The sequence below is a fragment of the Polistes canadensis genome, unplaced genomic scaffold (genome assembly GCF_001313835.1).
Source record: "Polistes canadensis isolate GaletaPanama2010 unplaced genomic scaffold, ASM131383v1 scaffold_301, whole genome shotgun sequence".
NCBI lineage: Eukaryota > Metazoa > Arthropoda > Insecta > Hymenoptera > Vespidae > Polistes > Polistes canadensis.
Window position 1 is genome coordinate 43846 of NW_014569848.1, and position 17458 is coordinate 61303.

General features: G+C 30.2%; 3 protein-coding genes across 10 annotated transcripts; 2 read left to right on the plus strand and 1 right to left on the minus strand.

Annotated features, from left to right (window-relative positions):
* Window positions 1–582: 582 nt before the first annotated feature.
* LOC106791368 (WD repeat-containing protein 7) lies at window positions 583–13738 on the minus strand. 7 transcript variants are annotated; one of them, XM_014756954.1, is made up of 25 exons: window positions 13581–13738; window positions 12818–12995; window positions 12501–12733; window positions 12231–12373; window positions 10332–10522; window positions 10107–10252; window positions 9197–9223; window positions 8315–8405; window positions 7819–8233; window positions 7517–7737; window positions 7216–7435; window positions 6967–7081; window positions 6651–6856; window positions 6441–6578; window positions 6266–6334; window positions 5571–5672; window positions 4449–4661; window positions 4115–4379; window positions 3821–4040; window positions 3526–3751; window positions 3109–3434; window positions 2714–3037; window positions 2530–2622; window positions 2260–2457; window positions 583–1996 (listed from the first exon to the last, which is right to left on the minus strand). In XM_014756954.1, the coding sequence occupies exons 2-25, from the start codon at window positions 12980–12982 to the stop codon at window positions 1811–1813; spliced, it is 4533 nt and encodes a 1510-aa protein (XP_014612440.1). In that variant the 5' UTR covers window positions 12983–12995; window positions 13581–13738; the 3' UTR covers window positions 583–1810. The 7 variants fall into 7 exon arrangements, with proteins under 7 accessions (XP_014612440.1, XP_014612441.1, XP_014612439.1 ...); XM_014756955.1 differs by having other exon boundaries at window positions 3109–3446; window positions 12252–12373; window positions 13581–13736; XM_014756953.1 differs by having other exon boundaries at window positions 3109–3446; window positions 13581–13736.
* Window positions 13739–13968: 230 nt separating this feature from the next.
* Window positions 13969–17446, plus strand: LOC106791370 (UPF0585 protein C16orf13 homolog A). 2 transcript variants are annotated; one of them, XM_014756963.1, is made up of 3 exons: window positions 13969–14175; window positions 16576–16655; window positions 16773–17446. In XM_014756963.1, exons 2-3 carry the CDS (start codon window positions 16624–16626, stop codon window positions 17404–17406), a joined length of 666 nt encoding a protein of 221 aa, XP_014612449.1. In that variant the 5' UTR covers window positions 13969–14175; window positions 16576–16623; the 3' UTR covers window positions 17407–17446. The 2 variants fall into 2 exon arrangements, with proteins under 2 accessions (XP_014612449.1, XP_014612448.1); XM_014756962.1 differs by having other exon boundaries at window positions 13970–14175; window positions 16770–17446.
* On the plus strand, window positions 14306–16473 carry LOC106791369 (dnaJ homolog subfamily C member 21). Its single transcript, XM_014756961.1, has one exon. It carries the CDS (start codon window positions 14381–14383, stop codon window positions 16385–16387), a length of 2007 nt encoding a protein of 668 aa, XP_014612447.1. The 5' UTR covers window positions 14306–14380; the 3' UTR covers window positions 16388–16473.
* Window positions 17447–17458: the final 12 nt, after the last annotated feature.

The window sequence follows — 17458 nt, forward strand, 5'->3', positions numbered from 1 at the left end:
ATACGGTGTGCATTTTTGTGAAAGAAAAAAGAAGAAAAACATTTATGCATTGCAACAAAAAGAAATAAACAGACGATAGCCGTATTTTTCTAAACATTTATACAATAACAACAACAACACAAATGAATACTACTATTTACTTATCTCCATCTTTTATACTTTTTCCATTTCTTCTTCTTCTTTTTCTAAACTTTTAATATACGATAAAATCAAATAGACCGTATAGAAATAATCATAAAGGAGAAAGAGGGAGAGAAGAATTTGTTTTTTTTTTATATATATAAAATACTTTTAACTAAGGACTTCGATCTAAAGCAGAGCTTTTCAAAGTATGTGGGGTTTGCAAAAACTAAACATTCATTAAAAACCAGTTTGAGACAATACTACGCGTACAGTATTTCCATGAGTTTATGGTAGTAAAAGAGAAAATAATATAAAATCTATATCCAGTGTAATAAAAATATTTACTGAATGGAAAAAGTTTGAATAGTCCTGATCTAAAGTCTTGTCTCCTTTCTGATCACTTATATATATACATATATATATATATACCAAAGGAATGCACGCGATCGAACAGTTTACAATCTGTCAAAAATCCATTTTTAATTAACAAGAATTAAACGAAACACATTATTAAAAAAGAAAAAATAAAGTACAGCACATAATTATGATATTTTCTTTTTTGTTTCTTTCTTATAAAGCATCAAATATAAATGGTCAAATATATAATGGCGCGAGAACAAAAATTCAAATAATATATAAAACTAAAAAGCTTGCTTGAGAAAACTATGATTTCATATAAATCGGGATAATATATCATCGTTTATATCTCGGCACTGGTGTATATACAAATCACTTGCGGTAAATATTATTTTTTTAAATATCCATTATATATACACGTGTGTGTGTGTGCGGTAACGATATTACCGTTTTTGTTTTTTCATTTAATCATTCTGATCTCGTGGAATATACGACGTGTATTTTTGTATGTAGGCTTTATTCGGTATTAAAAGACGCATTCAAATCCTCTTGCATTCTAACTACACGTCTTCGCTCTGTTAATTCTGTCATTGTAAATGATTTTTTGTTATCTACATACGAGAGACTTATATATGGCATATATGTGTATTTTGTTAATGTAAAGAAATGTACGATTTACGCTACTATTGATATATAATAAACTATAATTTTTATAAAGCGTATTTATAGGATTTTTCTTCATCTTTTTTGTTTCCAAAGGTGGGTTTTCGTTTTCTTTCATTTCCTTCAGGAAAGCCCAACAATAACAACAACAAAATTCTAGGCGTTTGTACATACACGTATACGATTTATCGAATAGAACGTTATCGTGTGGGATCTCAAAAAAAAAGAAATAAAATAAAATAATTAAGACAATTCGATTGAGTTTCTTTAAAACAACAAGAAAAAAAAACAAAATCGTCAATGTCGTTTACCGATTATCAAGAAATCTTTCACGATAACTCTCATCATCCTGCTGCTCTGTGAAATATTCAAATTCATATTTCTATCACGTTCGTGTTTAATTCTGAATAATATTTAATAGCTCTATTAAGTACCAAGCGCATTTACGACCGCAATGGCACTCTTTTCTGCATTTTCCTTCCTTCATTCCTTTCTTTCTTTCTTTCTTTCTTTCTCTCTGGTTAATACAGATCGTTAATCAACTAACTTCTTGATACCATTTTATGCTTGTCAAATGATGATGATAACGATGATGATGATGATGATAATGATGATGATGATGATGAACGATTAAATAAAAGAATAATAATGCTACTAAATGAAAATTTTAAACGTTGAAACGTGTCTCCGAACCATCAGCTAACATCAATGTAACTGTGCGATTATTAATCCATACAAGTCGAGCTAAACGCATAGGATTCAATCGCGTTACATCGTTTATCGGTGCGGTACTGTACGATTTAACGCAACGAATTTGTGAATTACCCAAGCCAAACATACCACTACTTGTTTGCTAAAAAATAAATGTTCTTTCTTAATATCTCTACTTATTGTTAATGCTTATTATTTTACCAAATGTGATATAATCGTTCAAATAATTGGGCTGTAACATACATCGATTTAAAAATATATCAAAACTACGTTCCTTTCTGTATTTCATATATTTTTTTTTCTATGTTCCTGTATTTTTTTAAATATATATATTTTTTTTATATGTTACAACCCAATGGAATATATTTTTTCTATGTTTATTTATAGATTTTTATGTTTACTTACTTGCCAGAAGCAAAGTTTATTCTCAGAACAAGAATAGCTAACCAGAAATTTGCCCTCCGGTGAAAATGCTAATGCAGTTACAGGGCCTTGGTGTGCGGGTACCGTTTGACATTTGACGTTACCTCGAAGTTCGTAAAGCGCTAATTGCCCACCCCGACCGCCTACAGCTATCCTGCGTGTTGCCGTACAATGACTGACCTAAAAAGTACCACGTTGAATTTTAAAAACTAACAACACCTTTTCATATTAAAATCAAGAATGTATACTAACTTGATTGAATCTGCAAACAGCTGGGAATACTTCAGACAATGATTTTGCTTTCAAATGACCAGGATCTAAGCAATGTAATATTATATCCATGACCTGAAAATATATGAATAATAATAATAATACCCAATAAAAAATTACTGTAATTAATATTAGACATTAAAAATAAAATCAAAATTGATCGTACTTCGACCAAAAGATCACTCATTTCGCTTTGCATTTTGTCGATTAATTGTTCTACTATTCTAAGTATCTCAGGCTTTGCCCTAGTCAATACACTTGCTCCTAGATTGACATTCAAAGTTTGTGCATTTTGTTGCACAGTGTTAAATCTTGCTACTTCTCGTGCCATCGTTGTTATAAATGCTGCTGGTCTAGCAGTAGCTATCAGAGTTAAAGCATGACGTGCTGTACGACATGTATCAGCTTGAGGAGTTAATGGAAGACCATACGTCATACTTGGTACCAATTTATCTGCATCGCAACACATTTCAAGGAGCCCTAAAAGTACCTGTAATCAAATTTTAATTTAATGATAATTCAATCAAAAGTAGACTTTTATTTTTGTTCATTTTCTCAGACCTTAGACACATCCAAATATGGTTCCCACACGGTAAAACCTCTACCAATGAGATCAATAGCAGCTCTTCGTAGAGGGGTATGCAAAGGTAATTTAGGAGAGTGTGGTGCAAGTAACAGATGAGTCAAAGCCATACTGGTGTGTCTAGCAAGATTATTATTTCCAATTCCAAAACCTTCCACGATTGAACTTTTCCGCCTTTGTTCGCTATCTCTTCTTTGGTTAGTCATAGTAACATCTTGACCAAATTCAGCACCAATTACGCCCAATAATACAACCGCAGTCGTCTGTTTACGTTTCAATTCTGCTACGCTTGATGGTTTCCTAGCTACGTTTACTTCTAAAGTTATTAAAATATAGACCATCATAATATTGTGTATTAAAAAAAAAAATAAATAAAATTTATTATAATTAATCACCTTCAGCTAATTCTTCTTCTTCGTCCTCGTCGTCTCCCTGAGTTTCGTTCATCGGAACTGGACTACCTGACATCGGTGGAGTTTGGTTTTGAATTTGAGGTGCAATTGGTTCCTGGGTACTATACATTGGCAAATACTGTGACCAACTGTCGACTAGAGCTTTTCTACCTTTTGGACCCATTCTACCTAATTCAGCCAGTAATAAAGCTTGCGCAGCTTCACGTATCTATAAAAATACGATTAAAATTAATTATTTAAAAAAAAAATAAGAAAATTTTAAATTTAATACACGAACCTCTAAACATTGATGTTGCCATCTGCGTGCCATCATTTCTACTTGCGGCCGTTTAAATGTTTTTGCTCCACCTTGTGCAGTTACCTTGTCCGGTAAAAGTACGCAATGTAACGTAGCTAGAAGAGACCAACCCTGTTTAATTTGTGCCTGTTGGATTGTATAAATTTCTTCATTTTCCTCTTCAGCTTTATTCCAATTGACTGTTGCTCTATTACCAGGTCTACGAAAAAAATTACAAAAATAAGAATAATTTTCTATCATTTTTCTTTAAGATTATAAATATTTGAATAGTACCTATGCATTTTTCGATTACGTTCCTGTTCAGGTACGAAGGTTGCATTATTCATGGACATTAAAGTATTGGCTAATGCTACCACAGCCAATAAATGGTTACTAGTTATGGTTGTTGATAATTCCCAATGGGCTCTTGCGGTAAAGGCCCTAGTAAGTCTTTCTTGCCTTACTAATTCAACAGGTAATCTTTGTTCCAATTGTGTTGCAGGCTCACCAGCAGGTTCCAAATGAGTTTGCCAAGTTGGAAGTAACAACGACATATAGCCTGTAAGAAACATTCATTTAAGAACATGTATTCCTGTTTATAGAATTTACGGAATATCATCGTTCGTACCTCCTTTAGATAAAACACCAAATGAAACTGGTACCATAGGTCTTAGTAAACCTAATTTTCCTTCGCAAACTCTATCCAAGTCTGGATCCATTCCCCATGCGTGTAAAAGACTTAGAAGTAACTGTGCAACTTCCATTGTTGCATTTGGCTCACTAAATGCACCATTCCTTTTGAGATTGTTTTTTGCGACATCATTGCTGTTCCAATTGTCACCTGTGGAATATATAAGAGAATGTGTTAATTGAAAATTATAATGTAATTATAAAAAATATACAAAAATGTGCGTTGACGCGATGAATGCGTGCTAGTGGCCGCCCATACCGTGTCAAGTTTTAAGGCATATCTCTAACTATTTTTTGCTGTAAAATACTTTAACGAATTGATTAAAAAAAAATACATGAAGAAATATATCCTAATATATTTTCAATGCTGTAAAGCATAAAATAAATAAATAATTTCTTACTAATGTTGTATAATATAATGGCATAACATACATGAATGTAAGAAATAAATAAAATTGAAAAGCTATGTGTGTGTGAGAGAAAGAGAGAGAGAGAGAAAGAGAGAGAGAGAGAGAGAGAGAGAAAATGCACTCATAGTGTGCACAACGAAATATGTGTTGCTTGTCACTTTTGATAAGTAATTAGTTCAAACTATAGGCATATACACAAATGAATATGTGTGTGTGATTGAGTAATATTAATGAATAATATTCTTGTTCTTGTTTTATTTGTAATAAGCAAATAAAAATAAGCTCGGTAACACATCAACTATTTTAAACGTGTAAACTAATCTGCATTATATATTGTCATTTTATTTTATTTTTTTCGTATTATTTATTAACTTACCACGAAGAGAACTCTGGTAATAATTATTGATAATTGCGTGCATAAAATACAAATTATATACCACACGTGCGAGCTAGCTAAAATAATTAGCGAATACATTATCGAATCCTATTATATTTTTTTTTTAAAAAAGAAACAAGTAATGCGTTGTCACTACATACATAAAAAAGAAAATCATAATAAAGCAAATTGTCAACTCTAAAGGCGGAAATTACCCATGCACAATAACATGAGTGACATAATAAGCCACCTTTTTTTTATTATTTTGGCTAACCTTTGCCATCAAGAGTGGATGGCTTGAGGCCTACACTTTCTGCTTTAGCTTGTAATTTAGTGTGCACATTCTCCGCCCCTTCCTTCATCTTAGCCAATATACCTATAGAAATAAACTCCTTTAGACTTATTACTTTTGGAAATGATGATCTAAACGAACCACCTACTACTTGGATTATCTTTTTTAACTACGATGATGAATTAATTCTATCTATTATATATCACAGGTGTCATAATCTAATCACACAAACACACGCACACGCCTCTTTTAAAATAATATTTTATGAAAGCTAAGAGAAATATATTTGAATAAGTTCGAAGAACTCTCTATTGAAACTGGTGTAAACTGGTATTAATGGGTGAAATAGGAAAATGAAGTCTAGAATATTCATGAACTCATTCATACGACATGCAACGCCACTCTTGAACGATCATTATATGCGCGTAACACAATTTCTCATACATTGTCTATTAGAAAAAAAGAAAAATATTAAAAAAAGATACAAAAAGAAGTATCATGAATGGCATATTGAATAGCCGTTCCAGGTAGATCATTATCTACGACATTGTTCCTCTTGCACACTTCTAATGTGAGAACAATAGTTTGAATGTATGGCAAAAAAAGGATATTTCATATATAATGGGATAAACAGAAAGCACAATTTGAAAAGACAAAAACAATATTAAGGACGATACCGTGACGGTCCTTCTCCTTTAAAATTCGTTCAACGTCACCTGCCTTATCCTTGACACGACCGAAAAAATCTATAAAGATATACGAGGTGAAGTACCTTCGTTTAATTTAAGGATCAAGAGTAATATATAGAAAAATCTCATGTTACGATCATAAAGTTATGTAACAAATAAATACCTGCTATTTTTTTATGAGCATCTGGACTAGCCGATTGCGTCAAGGCTGCAACCTTTTGATATTCCGATGCTGAAATTAATCCTTGAGCTTCTAACGATCCTGGTGACATAGTGCCATACTCGTCGCTCAACAATTGCACTAAATATGATACCAAAAGTAAATTATTAATTGAATTATTTACGGTGCACACATTAAGTAATTTTAAAATACCTATAAGTGCTTCAATATCAAAAAATAATATGTGACTTTCAGGATCCTTAGGATTGCTTCTAAAACCTTGAATCATCAATGGCGATCCCTTAGCTTTTATTTGATTCCCATGATCTGTACCATGTCCACCATGAAGTTGCTGTAATTGATGCAAACCTCTTTGCGTCGCGTGTCTAATTGCTGATAGATTTCGATGTCTTAAACCTCTATAGAAGTAAAATAACAGTAATCATAGCACATTAAATTAATTTTAAAATGTTTCTATTTCTTAATTCACATGAGGTTCTCACCATCCGTGCTGCAAGATTTCATTTACCTAAAGAAATGTACTGCTGGATTAGCTAATCCTAGTTCACCACCAGCAGCAGTTCCACCAGCCGCTGTCATTGTATTCTCGTCACACGCGAACAATACTTCTTCAGCAATTATACCTGCGCCCAATGTGAAAATAATTAATAAATTATTTGAAAAATAATCCTAAGAGTGTTCTCAACGTTTCATGTACATAGTAGATACAATATGTAAATATGATTTCTTTAAAATTATAACAATAAATGATATTTACCATGCAATACTCTATCCAAATGACCAGTTTCCATTTGCCAGACATACACAGCACCATCCGAACACCCAACAATCATAAAATCATCCAATGGTCTCCATTTTATAGTAACTACAGGGAAAAGATGTCGAGAAGCTAGAACAACGCATTTTCTTTCTGCTAATGATAATAAAGTCACACTGTGATCGGATGCCACGCTGCATATACACTTTTGTATTCTAGGCTGCAATGAATAACTTTTATTATGAATAGCATTGGTAAATATACTATTTAATTATAAAAAGTATTAGAACTTAAAACATACGCTGCAATTATCAGGAGGAACCATCAATTGTGTTATTTCACCAGCATGTACACAAAATCTATGAATCAATGTACCAGCATATAAATCCCAAAGACAAACAGCAAAATCTACAGAACCAGAAACAAGATGTGTACGATCGTAACGTAGTGCCGTTCCATGTGGATACAAGAGACAATTAACTCTTCCCGAATGACCTAATAATACCTGATGTGGTGGCCAATCTGTAAGATATTTTTTTAAAATGTTAATATTTATAAAAATAAAAATATATATATAAAGTAAATATATATAGATTATTGTACCATCATATTGCTGATGATTGCCATGAAGTAATTGTAACATAACTGTTTGTGTGGCTGGTACAATAATAATACTACCATCTTCGCGGCCAACAACTAAACGACTTTGTTGCGGTAGGTATATACTAGCAGTCAACTTAATACCATTCTTATCTCCAGAATCCAATTGATCAAGGATACCAACGGGAGGTGGTTTCATTGCTTCCCAAGCAGCTGTTAAGCTAGTTTTAACTGTCGGTGATAATGTAGGTGTAGAAGAACCATCGTTCTGACATATCTGTACCAATTGTTGAGCTGTTAATTCGGGTACTTTCCAAAGTACAACGACTCCTTCACTATCCCCACGAAGTAAATACTTCAATGTTTTATTTTGCCTTTGAACTGTAACCAATCTCATTGCGGGTGGGCAAGACAGTGGCTAATATAAAAATAAAACAATTATATGAATAAAAGATAATGAAATAAGGAAAGTATAATGATCTATTTAATAATTTCTTACCCTATCTCCTGGTTGAGTTAGAATACAATAAAGATAAGGTTGATCATGCTCTGTTCCCGCAGTATGAAAATTTTTGTTATCTGCTACGCTACTGAGATTGTAAAATACAAAATAAAAATTACAAATATATTTGATTTACACATTACTTATGACTATTTATATTATATTTAAATATATTTTTCACAAAATGAATAAAAATGTATATTAATTTCTTAACAAGTATTAATAAGTAATCCATAAGTAATGTTTTATAATATTTAAGCATTATAGATATACTGTCTATAACATTAATTTTTTCACATGTATATTAATTAATCATATTTTTTTATATTTATCATTAAAAAAGAAAGTGTGCATTAGTGGTGCATGCGAAGCAGTTTCAAGCAAATGTAACATAATAATATACAGTGAATGAAATACTGTAAGAATAGTGGGTATAATTACTCCATACAATAAATCAATAAAAATATAATAAATAATAACGATAAACCTATAATACAAGTAAAATAAAATAGTATTTCCAAAATTATATAAAACAATATATCTATTTATATTACTTCCAATTAATCATATTTCATCAATGAATAATGATGAAATGAAAGATGCATATAACGTGATAGAGAAAAGAAAAACAATAGTTTGAGTCTATGAGCAGCAGAAAGTTTGAAAAAGGAAGAAATAGAAGAAGAAGAAGAAGAGGAGAAGATAGACAAAAAAAATATAAGAATTAATCACAATAGAGGGAATAGATGGAAGGATAATTACTATGATAATAACCATATGAAAAGAAATTATCAAAAACCAATAAGATTAAAATAGATAATCAAGATAGGTCTATAATAAGAAAAAGAGACGTTGTAAAGTGATTATACAGGAGGTTACCTGCTGAGAGCCTTGCCCTTCAGCTTGCTAGAAGACCAGACCACCCATGGAGTGCAGTAGATGTATGTTATGTAGAAAAGACACATCACCGTAAAACAGATCATTGTGTTAATTGGCATGTGAATGTTTGTGAAGGAATGGAAATTAAATATTCAAGTATTCATATATAATCAAAGAAATCTAATGACGGTCAAGAATGGGGGAAGTAGAAATGAAAAGAATCATTAATTTGGTAAAAAGATTAAATGATTATGTTTAAATATATCGGATGGCTTTATGAAATAAACAATATTGACTTTTTTTTAGTAACGTCTACGTTAATAATGGAATTATATATTATTAGACATATAATTATTCGATTCTACTTTAAAGAAATTATTCTTAGACATTAAATTATTATTTCTCTATTACACTGTTATATATGTATGACAAATGGAAGAAACAAATTGGGAACATAAAATATTGAATTTGTGCATTGCCAGCAGGTGCTTCTTTCTACGAGAGCAATATCCCAGCTCCAAATTTAAAATTAAGGGAAGAAGATATTTTTAAATAAATTTAAAAGATAAACTTAAGGATTAACATACTGGATACAAAATAACAGGCATTCTAATTACTTAGATGTATAATAATTGGATATTAGTTAGATCGTGTAGTTAAGTATACGTTGTTTGTATTCTATCAAATGTTTAACTAGTTTTTAAATTATTTATCAGAAAGGTGCAAAAGAGTAGATTAAGAAATTTCTTTGCTGGAATAAATTAGAAATTAGAAACATTTGTATTATCAATATATTCATGATTATAATAAAGATGGATAAAACATCAATCATTTTTATAAGATTTCATCAAGATCTCAAACTAAGCGATTAAAACAAACAATTTTAAACTTATTCTTTGCAGGAACATACTTAGCTGGTAATTTGTAAAGGTATCCATGACCCTCGTCACTCCAAAGAATAACACGATCTGCTGCCAGAAAATCACCAGCCATCCAACGTTCACCCCGAGGCGCTGTTATGGAACATAGGACCGAAAAATCACCAGCATCGAATATCTGAAAAAATATAATAACTTATGTAAAACAATTTACATTTACATTTACATTTATAATTGGGATTAAAATGACAACGCACCTGCCAATATTTAGAGCATACAATAAGAACTGTACGTTGATTGTAAGGACAGCAGATCATAGCAAGAGCATTCAAACATCGTATTTGTTTGCTCTCGTGTTCATAAAGAGGTTCGCTGTTACGATTTTCATGCCCCAAAAGCGTCCACACCTTGACTGTACCCGTCGTTGTCAGAGCCAACACAACGTCGTCTTTAAATGAATTAAAGCGCCTGTGTTGCGCGTTAACTAAATCTTCAAAGTTATTATAATAGCATTTAAAACAATACAAATTTTAACAAATTATTTAATTGATCTTAATTTTATATCAGATCATTTCTTAACAAAAATTTGAAAATAAACATTATTGACTGTACATAATCGACAAACTTGTTCTCATGCTTTTTCATGCATAAAATAAAATAAGAAATTAATATATATTCTACTGATAAAATTTTCCCTTTCATGCTTTTTTATATGTATGTATATATATATATACAAAATTAAATTTAAATAATAAAGGCTAATAAAATTAATATGAAATCAAATAAACATATCTGTAAAAGATATTATTTTTTTAATAATCCATCTATTTACTTCATATGTGTAAGAATACTCTAATGAAAACAAAAGCTCCCTATTTAATTTAGGATGTTAGTATATTATCATAAGAAAGAATTTAAAAAGGGAGAAAATAAAATGAGATATTGAACATGCTTAAATAACCATTTAAGTCCTGGTGGTCTTTAGAAAAATCATGTAAACAAATGCCAAATCATGAATAAATTGCATATTGCATTTTACTAACATGGTACTTTACAACAAGAAATCTAAATAGCACAATTACATTACTTGGGACTCAAACGGTTAAATCCTAACAAAGACAACAATCCCTTAAGTTTAATAAATATATTTACAGATAAGTTTTACGTAAAAAATATGTATATATATATTATTAGTATATACTTACGAGATAGGTACAGTATATCAAATTAGTATGAAGAATTAAGTCAATGCATGTCAGTATATATGTAATGTATATCTACCGATAGACTAGGATGTAAAATGTCACGTTTGATGAAAAGAAGCATGAATAGTGTGTGTTAATGTAATAGTGCGAGGATTAATGATATCGACTCATTTTCTACCAATGGCACAAAAGTGTAACGCAAAAAGAAAAATAGATAGATAAAGAAAGATAGAAGGAGAGAGAAAATTCGTGAAAAATATAATATTAAGAAAAGTAATTGATGATAGAAGTGATTTATAGCGTTGAACATCAGTGTTTTAACACTGGCTTGTATCCACTCGCATTTACATGCTGCAACAATGTAATTTAGATTAAAATTCTAACTGTATTATGTAATAAATTCACCAGTACTAGATTAAATAATATATAAATCAAATAAATCGCGAAAATATACCCTTATATTCGACGATCTTAACAAATTTCTAAATTAAAAGAAATTTTATCAAAATCATATCTATTTATATGTATTATACCCAAAGCACAAAGCTTTTCTTAGATCTGTTATACTGATGTTTTCCGCATTACAAAAGAAAAAATATATATATATATATAATAGAATAAAAATATAAAAGACAAATGAATTTAAAAAGATTCTTACTCAACGGAGATATATTATAAAATAATATTTGAGTTACCCAAAAAGTATTATGCGCGATTAAATAAATAGTCAATTTTAAAATGACTAATTATAATAATAAATATTAACGTAATGCTTGTAGACATACAAATGAAACTGGTATATGCAATACCAAGTTCATTCTTCATTATTCTATTTCTTTTAGTAAAGAAAGAAATAAACAAATATGCGCATAATACAAATTGATAAAAAATTGGTAGAAGATAAGATAGCATTGTATGGTATAAGCGTAGGTGTGATGAAGTGTAACTAACTTGTATGCACGTAGAACCGACCTTTCCGTTTGGCCGGCCGTAGAACGTGCAAAGCACTAATCCAATCAGGATTCACTTGAGAACTCAGCGTGAATATAACTTCCAAACTAAACGGGTCCATTACTAAAACTTCTGGATAATTCCTACATATAAAAACAATACAAAATATTAATTTTTTGTACATTCTTAATCTCTTGCATTATAATTTACCACTCTTATGTCTGGCTCATAAGAAAAGAAACAAATAAAAAAGGAATCAATTTTATATACCCTGAACAAAACAATCTAACATCTTCTCCTCCAGCCGAGACATAAGGCAACATTTGCGTATGAACGTTGTTAAGTTTAACAGCTTCCCGACATTTTCCATCAACCAAGTCCCAAGTACACATCTCTCCGCTTTCGCTGCTACTGACGATATAATTTTGCTCCTTAATAACGCTGGCACGACTTAGGCACATTATTGGAGCAGTATGACCAACGAGTAAACATCTTGGTGTCATCTAAAAAATAAATTAAATTAAAATAAATGTTTACAGGATAAATTAAATGGAAGAAAGAAGATGACAAGAAAATAATATAATTACCTTAAGTGTTTCAGGATCAACTTGCCACAAACATATCTGACCATCGTAGCATCCCGTAACTAAAGTTTTTTGATCTCGTGATAAATAAACGCAAGAAATACAATGAGTTGGTGCTATTCGACCCCATAATACTATGGGGACTACTAAACTTGTACCCGCTGTCATATTGATGTTCTATCTGAAAATTTAATTTATATAAATAATAATAATAATAATCAATTAAACTTCAAGGAAATATTTTATTGAAATAAGGATTACTGGTACACAAATTTTTGAATGTCATATTAATTTGTATTTATTATTAAGAATTTAAATAAGCTTCTAATGTTCTAATTTAAGTTTGTGTTACAAAAGAAAAACCAGTAATCTATTGATAAACATGATTAATAAACAAACTACCATTAGATAGAAAAAAGATAACTCTCTGATAAATAAACGATAAACCAATGATATATTTTCATATTAATCTTGACATACTCACATTGACATTAATAAAATCTTAAATTTAAAGAAATTAGGTTATGTCAAATAAATACTGTAGAAAATAATGTTCGTGTCATTGGTATCATATTGAAACAATAATCATTTATAATCATAAAGAATTATCAAAAGCAATTGAATTGAAGGCGTCTGCTATATTAAATTCGCAAGATGTCACTGACAATTCCCCCAATGATCTTGACATTTATTTTCAATATCGTTTAAAACCATATACATTTATTTCATTCTAAATAAAACGTATAAAAATGTTGATAATATTTACCAGATAAACCGATTAATACTGACAGCTACTTAAAACGTCAAAATTGGCCAAATATGCCGAAAATCCCTCCTTCCTTACTGCACTTTTACGATCGTAGCCATCTTGACGTGAAGACTGTATCACTTGAGTGGATCCTACGATCAGCTGTTCTATGTCAAAAGATCCCTAGAAATATTGAGACATTAACAATTAATGAGAAATAATTCAATTGATTCTAGTAATATCGAATAATGTTTCAATGATTTTAAATCACCGTCAACCTTTTTAATTGTTTCATAATCTTTTCCTTCGAAATTAAAATAATATATGACACTTTAAATTAAGAAGTAAAAATTTTTAAACTCCTTTCAGAACTAGTCACACTTGTAGCTATATTCAAGCTCATAAAATTTTAACCCTATAATCTGAACATGGTAACAAATGTAAGCTGTAAATATTAACGCAAGAGCATGCAAGATTCTAAAATACGTTACATAAAAATGTAAACGAAATTGTTGTAACAATTAATAATTATTGTATTTACAATTAAAAAGTTTATTTTATTGTCTGTTATATTATCGAAGACGATCGATCAATTGCTGTTCGCTAATATTCGGTAAGATTCTAATCCATCAAATATGTGCATAATGATCAATGTAAAATATAAAAGAAAAAAATTTAATTCCGAAAAATATCATTGTTAGAATAATATATAATAAATATCACACACATATATATATATATATTTTATTATTAACAAAAAGTATTAATATTACCTACGAATATTATTACTATTATTAAATTCAAGACAAAATATTAAAATGAAGTGTCATTACGAAGTACTAGGTGTCCCAAAAAATGTCACAGATGATGAATTAAAAAAAGCATATAGAAAATTAGCGCTCAAATGGCATCCAGATAAAAATTTAAATGCTCCAGAAGAAGCTAAAGAACAATTTCAATTAGTTCAACAAGCATGGGAGGTATTAAGCGACCCTCATGAACGAGCATGGTATGATAACCACAGAGATGCTATTTTGAAAGGTGGTATCGGAGAAGATTATAAAGATGATTCGATTGATCTATTTCAATATTTTACAACTACTTGCTTCCAAGGTTATAATGACGATGAAAAAGGTTTTTACACTGTCTACAGAACAGTTTTTGAGAAATTAGTAGCAGAAGATGCTGAATTTGTGATGGAAGATGATTCTGATGAAGAAGTACCTAATTTTGGAAATTCTCAGAGTTCTTATGAAGACGTAGTTCATCCTTTCTATGCTTATTGGCAAAGTTACAGTACAAAAAGATCTTTCGCTTGGTTAGATCTACACGATATTCGACATGCACCTAATAGAAGAATAGTTAGACTTGCTGAGAAAGAAAATAAAAAAGTACGCGAAAAAGCTAAACGTGAAAGGAACGAACAAGTTAGAAATTTGGTTGCATTTATTAGAAAACGCGATAAGAGAGTCCAAGCGCACGCTGTATTGCTTCTTGAACGCGCCAAAGAAAATTTAAAAAAGACAGAAGAGCGTAAAAGAATGCAATTGTTGGAGAGGCAGAGACATTTAAAAGAACATACCGTATCTGAGTGGTCGAAATTTTCAAACGTTGAAGCGGAACTTAAAAATATTGAAGCTAATCTTGCTGCTGAATTTGGGGAACAATTATCTTCTGACAGAGATTCAGAAACTGAAAATGATATAGACGATAATACTCTTTACTGTGTTGCCTGCAATAAAATCTTTAAAACACATAAAGCTTTTGCCAATCATGAGAATTCAAAGAAGCATAAAGAGAACATAGCTATTATGAAACAATCTATGGTACAGGAAGATAAAAGTATTCAAGAAAATACAGAAGAAACCGATACAAGTTCAGAGTCAATGTCCACTATAACAACTTCTTACAATACTCCAGGAGATGAAGTTAAATTAGCAACAGATTCACAATTACCTGACTTTTTATTAAATCCTAACATAAGCAATACTACTAGCTATGATAATGAACATGAGGTTTCAGAAGGTGAATTAACATGTGACGAAGATGACACGTCCAAAACTCCTCCTCCAAATGCTTGGGCAAAACTATCTAACATAGAAGAAATTAATCTTGCTACTGGTCCTCAAATGTTTGATGAACCAATAATAATAAAGAAAGAGAATGAAGAGGAAAATTTAACTTCTGAAGATGAGTTAATGTCAGATCAAGATGAAGAAGAGATAGTACAGACTAAACAAAAGAAAAAGAAAAAGAAGAGAAGGAATATACAAAATGTAGAAAATGATAGCGATGAAGAAGATAAAAGTTTGGATGAACACGTATGGTTGTCAAAGAAACAACGTAAAAAGCAACAACAACGTAAAGTTGCCTTAAGTAAAATTACTATGAATAATGAAGAATTAGAAAAATGCGAAGAAGTAGAAAAACAAAATTGCTGTGATGAAACTAATGAAACCGATTTAAAAAGCCTGGAGAATAAAATAACTCAGATGAATTTTGAAAGTACTGATAATGTGATAAAACAAGCACAAATTTCCAATGAAAATATAAAGAGTAGCAAAGGAAAGGATTCCAAAAAATTACGCAATAAAATAGGAAATGAAAACAAAAGTAAAAATAAAAAAGATGTTAGGATAGCCGACGTTCAAGATTTAGCACATTTTTGTGTTTCCTGCAGAGCTGAATTTTCTAGCAAAAACAAATTGTTTGAACATTTAAAGAAAACAGGTCATTCGGTTTATATACCGGATTCGTTAAAAAATAAAAAAAATCAAGAACACGTGTCTAAATCTAAAAAAAATGTGGATAAAAGGAATTATTAAAAATGACGAAAACTTCTAACAATTTGTTATATAGTAAATTAATAAATTGTAGGAGAATTAATTGTAATAATTTATAAAAAAAAAAAAAGATTTCAGTCTTATTAGCAAATAAAAATAAATTTTCTTCTCCATAGATATACTTCTTCTTTATATTTCATTATCCTATATAAAATTATTGAATTTTTCAGATTGTTAAATATCTCCGATATATGTTTGCACCAATGTGATAATCAGCAATGAACATAATTCACTGTGCTGCTAATCACAGGTGAGAAAACACCTCTATTCTAAAAAAATATTTTCTTTTGTCTATTCTATTTTAAAAACTTCATATTTTTTTAAAATAATGCCAGAGGACTATAAATATTATTTTATGAAATAGTAGGTCAACAAGTATGGCTGCTAAAAAACTGATATATCCAGCGGCAGAACGTAATAAGGATCCTATTTTATCAGTTTTACGACGATACATACAACCAGGTACTGATCAGAAGTTTCTGGAAATATCTTCCGGTTCAGGACAACATATAGCGCATTTTGCTCCTCATTTTCCACATGTTACATTTTATCCTTCAGAATATGAAACACAATTATTAGAAAGTATTGCCGCACATGCTAATGGATTTTCTAATATAAGAAAACCTTTAAAGATAGACATTACCACTGATTATCGATTATGGGGTAATGGTATTTTTTCGGAAAATAGTATAGATTACATATACAATTCTAATATGATGCACTGTGCACCATATCAGTGCTCCATCGGTTTATTTAAAAATGTTGGAAAATTATTAAAATCTAATGGTATTTTATTTACATATGGCCCTTATGCTATTGATGGTATTATTACTCCGGAAAGTAATATACAATTCAATAAATCATTAAACTCTATGAATCCTGATTGGGGTCTTAGAGAGTTGAGAGAATTAGAAAATTTAGCAAAAGAAAACAATATTAATCTTGTAGAAACCTTTGATATGCCTTCTAATAACAAAGTAATTATTTGGAAAAAAATTTAAATCCTATTTGACGCAAAGTATCGTATACTAATATACAATATAATACTTATAT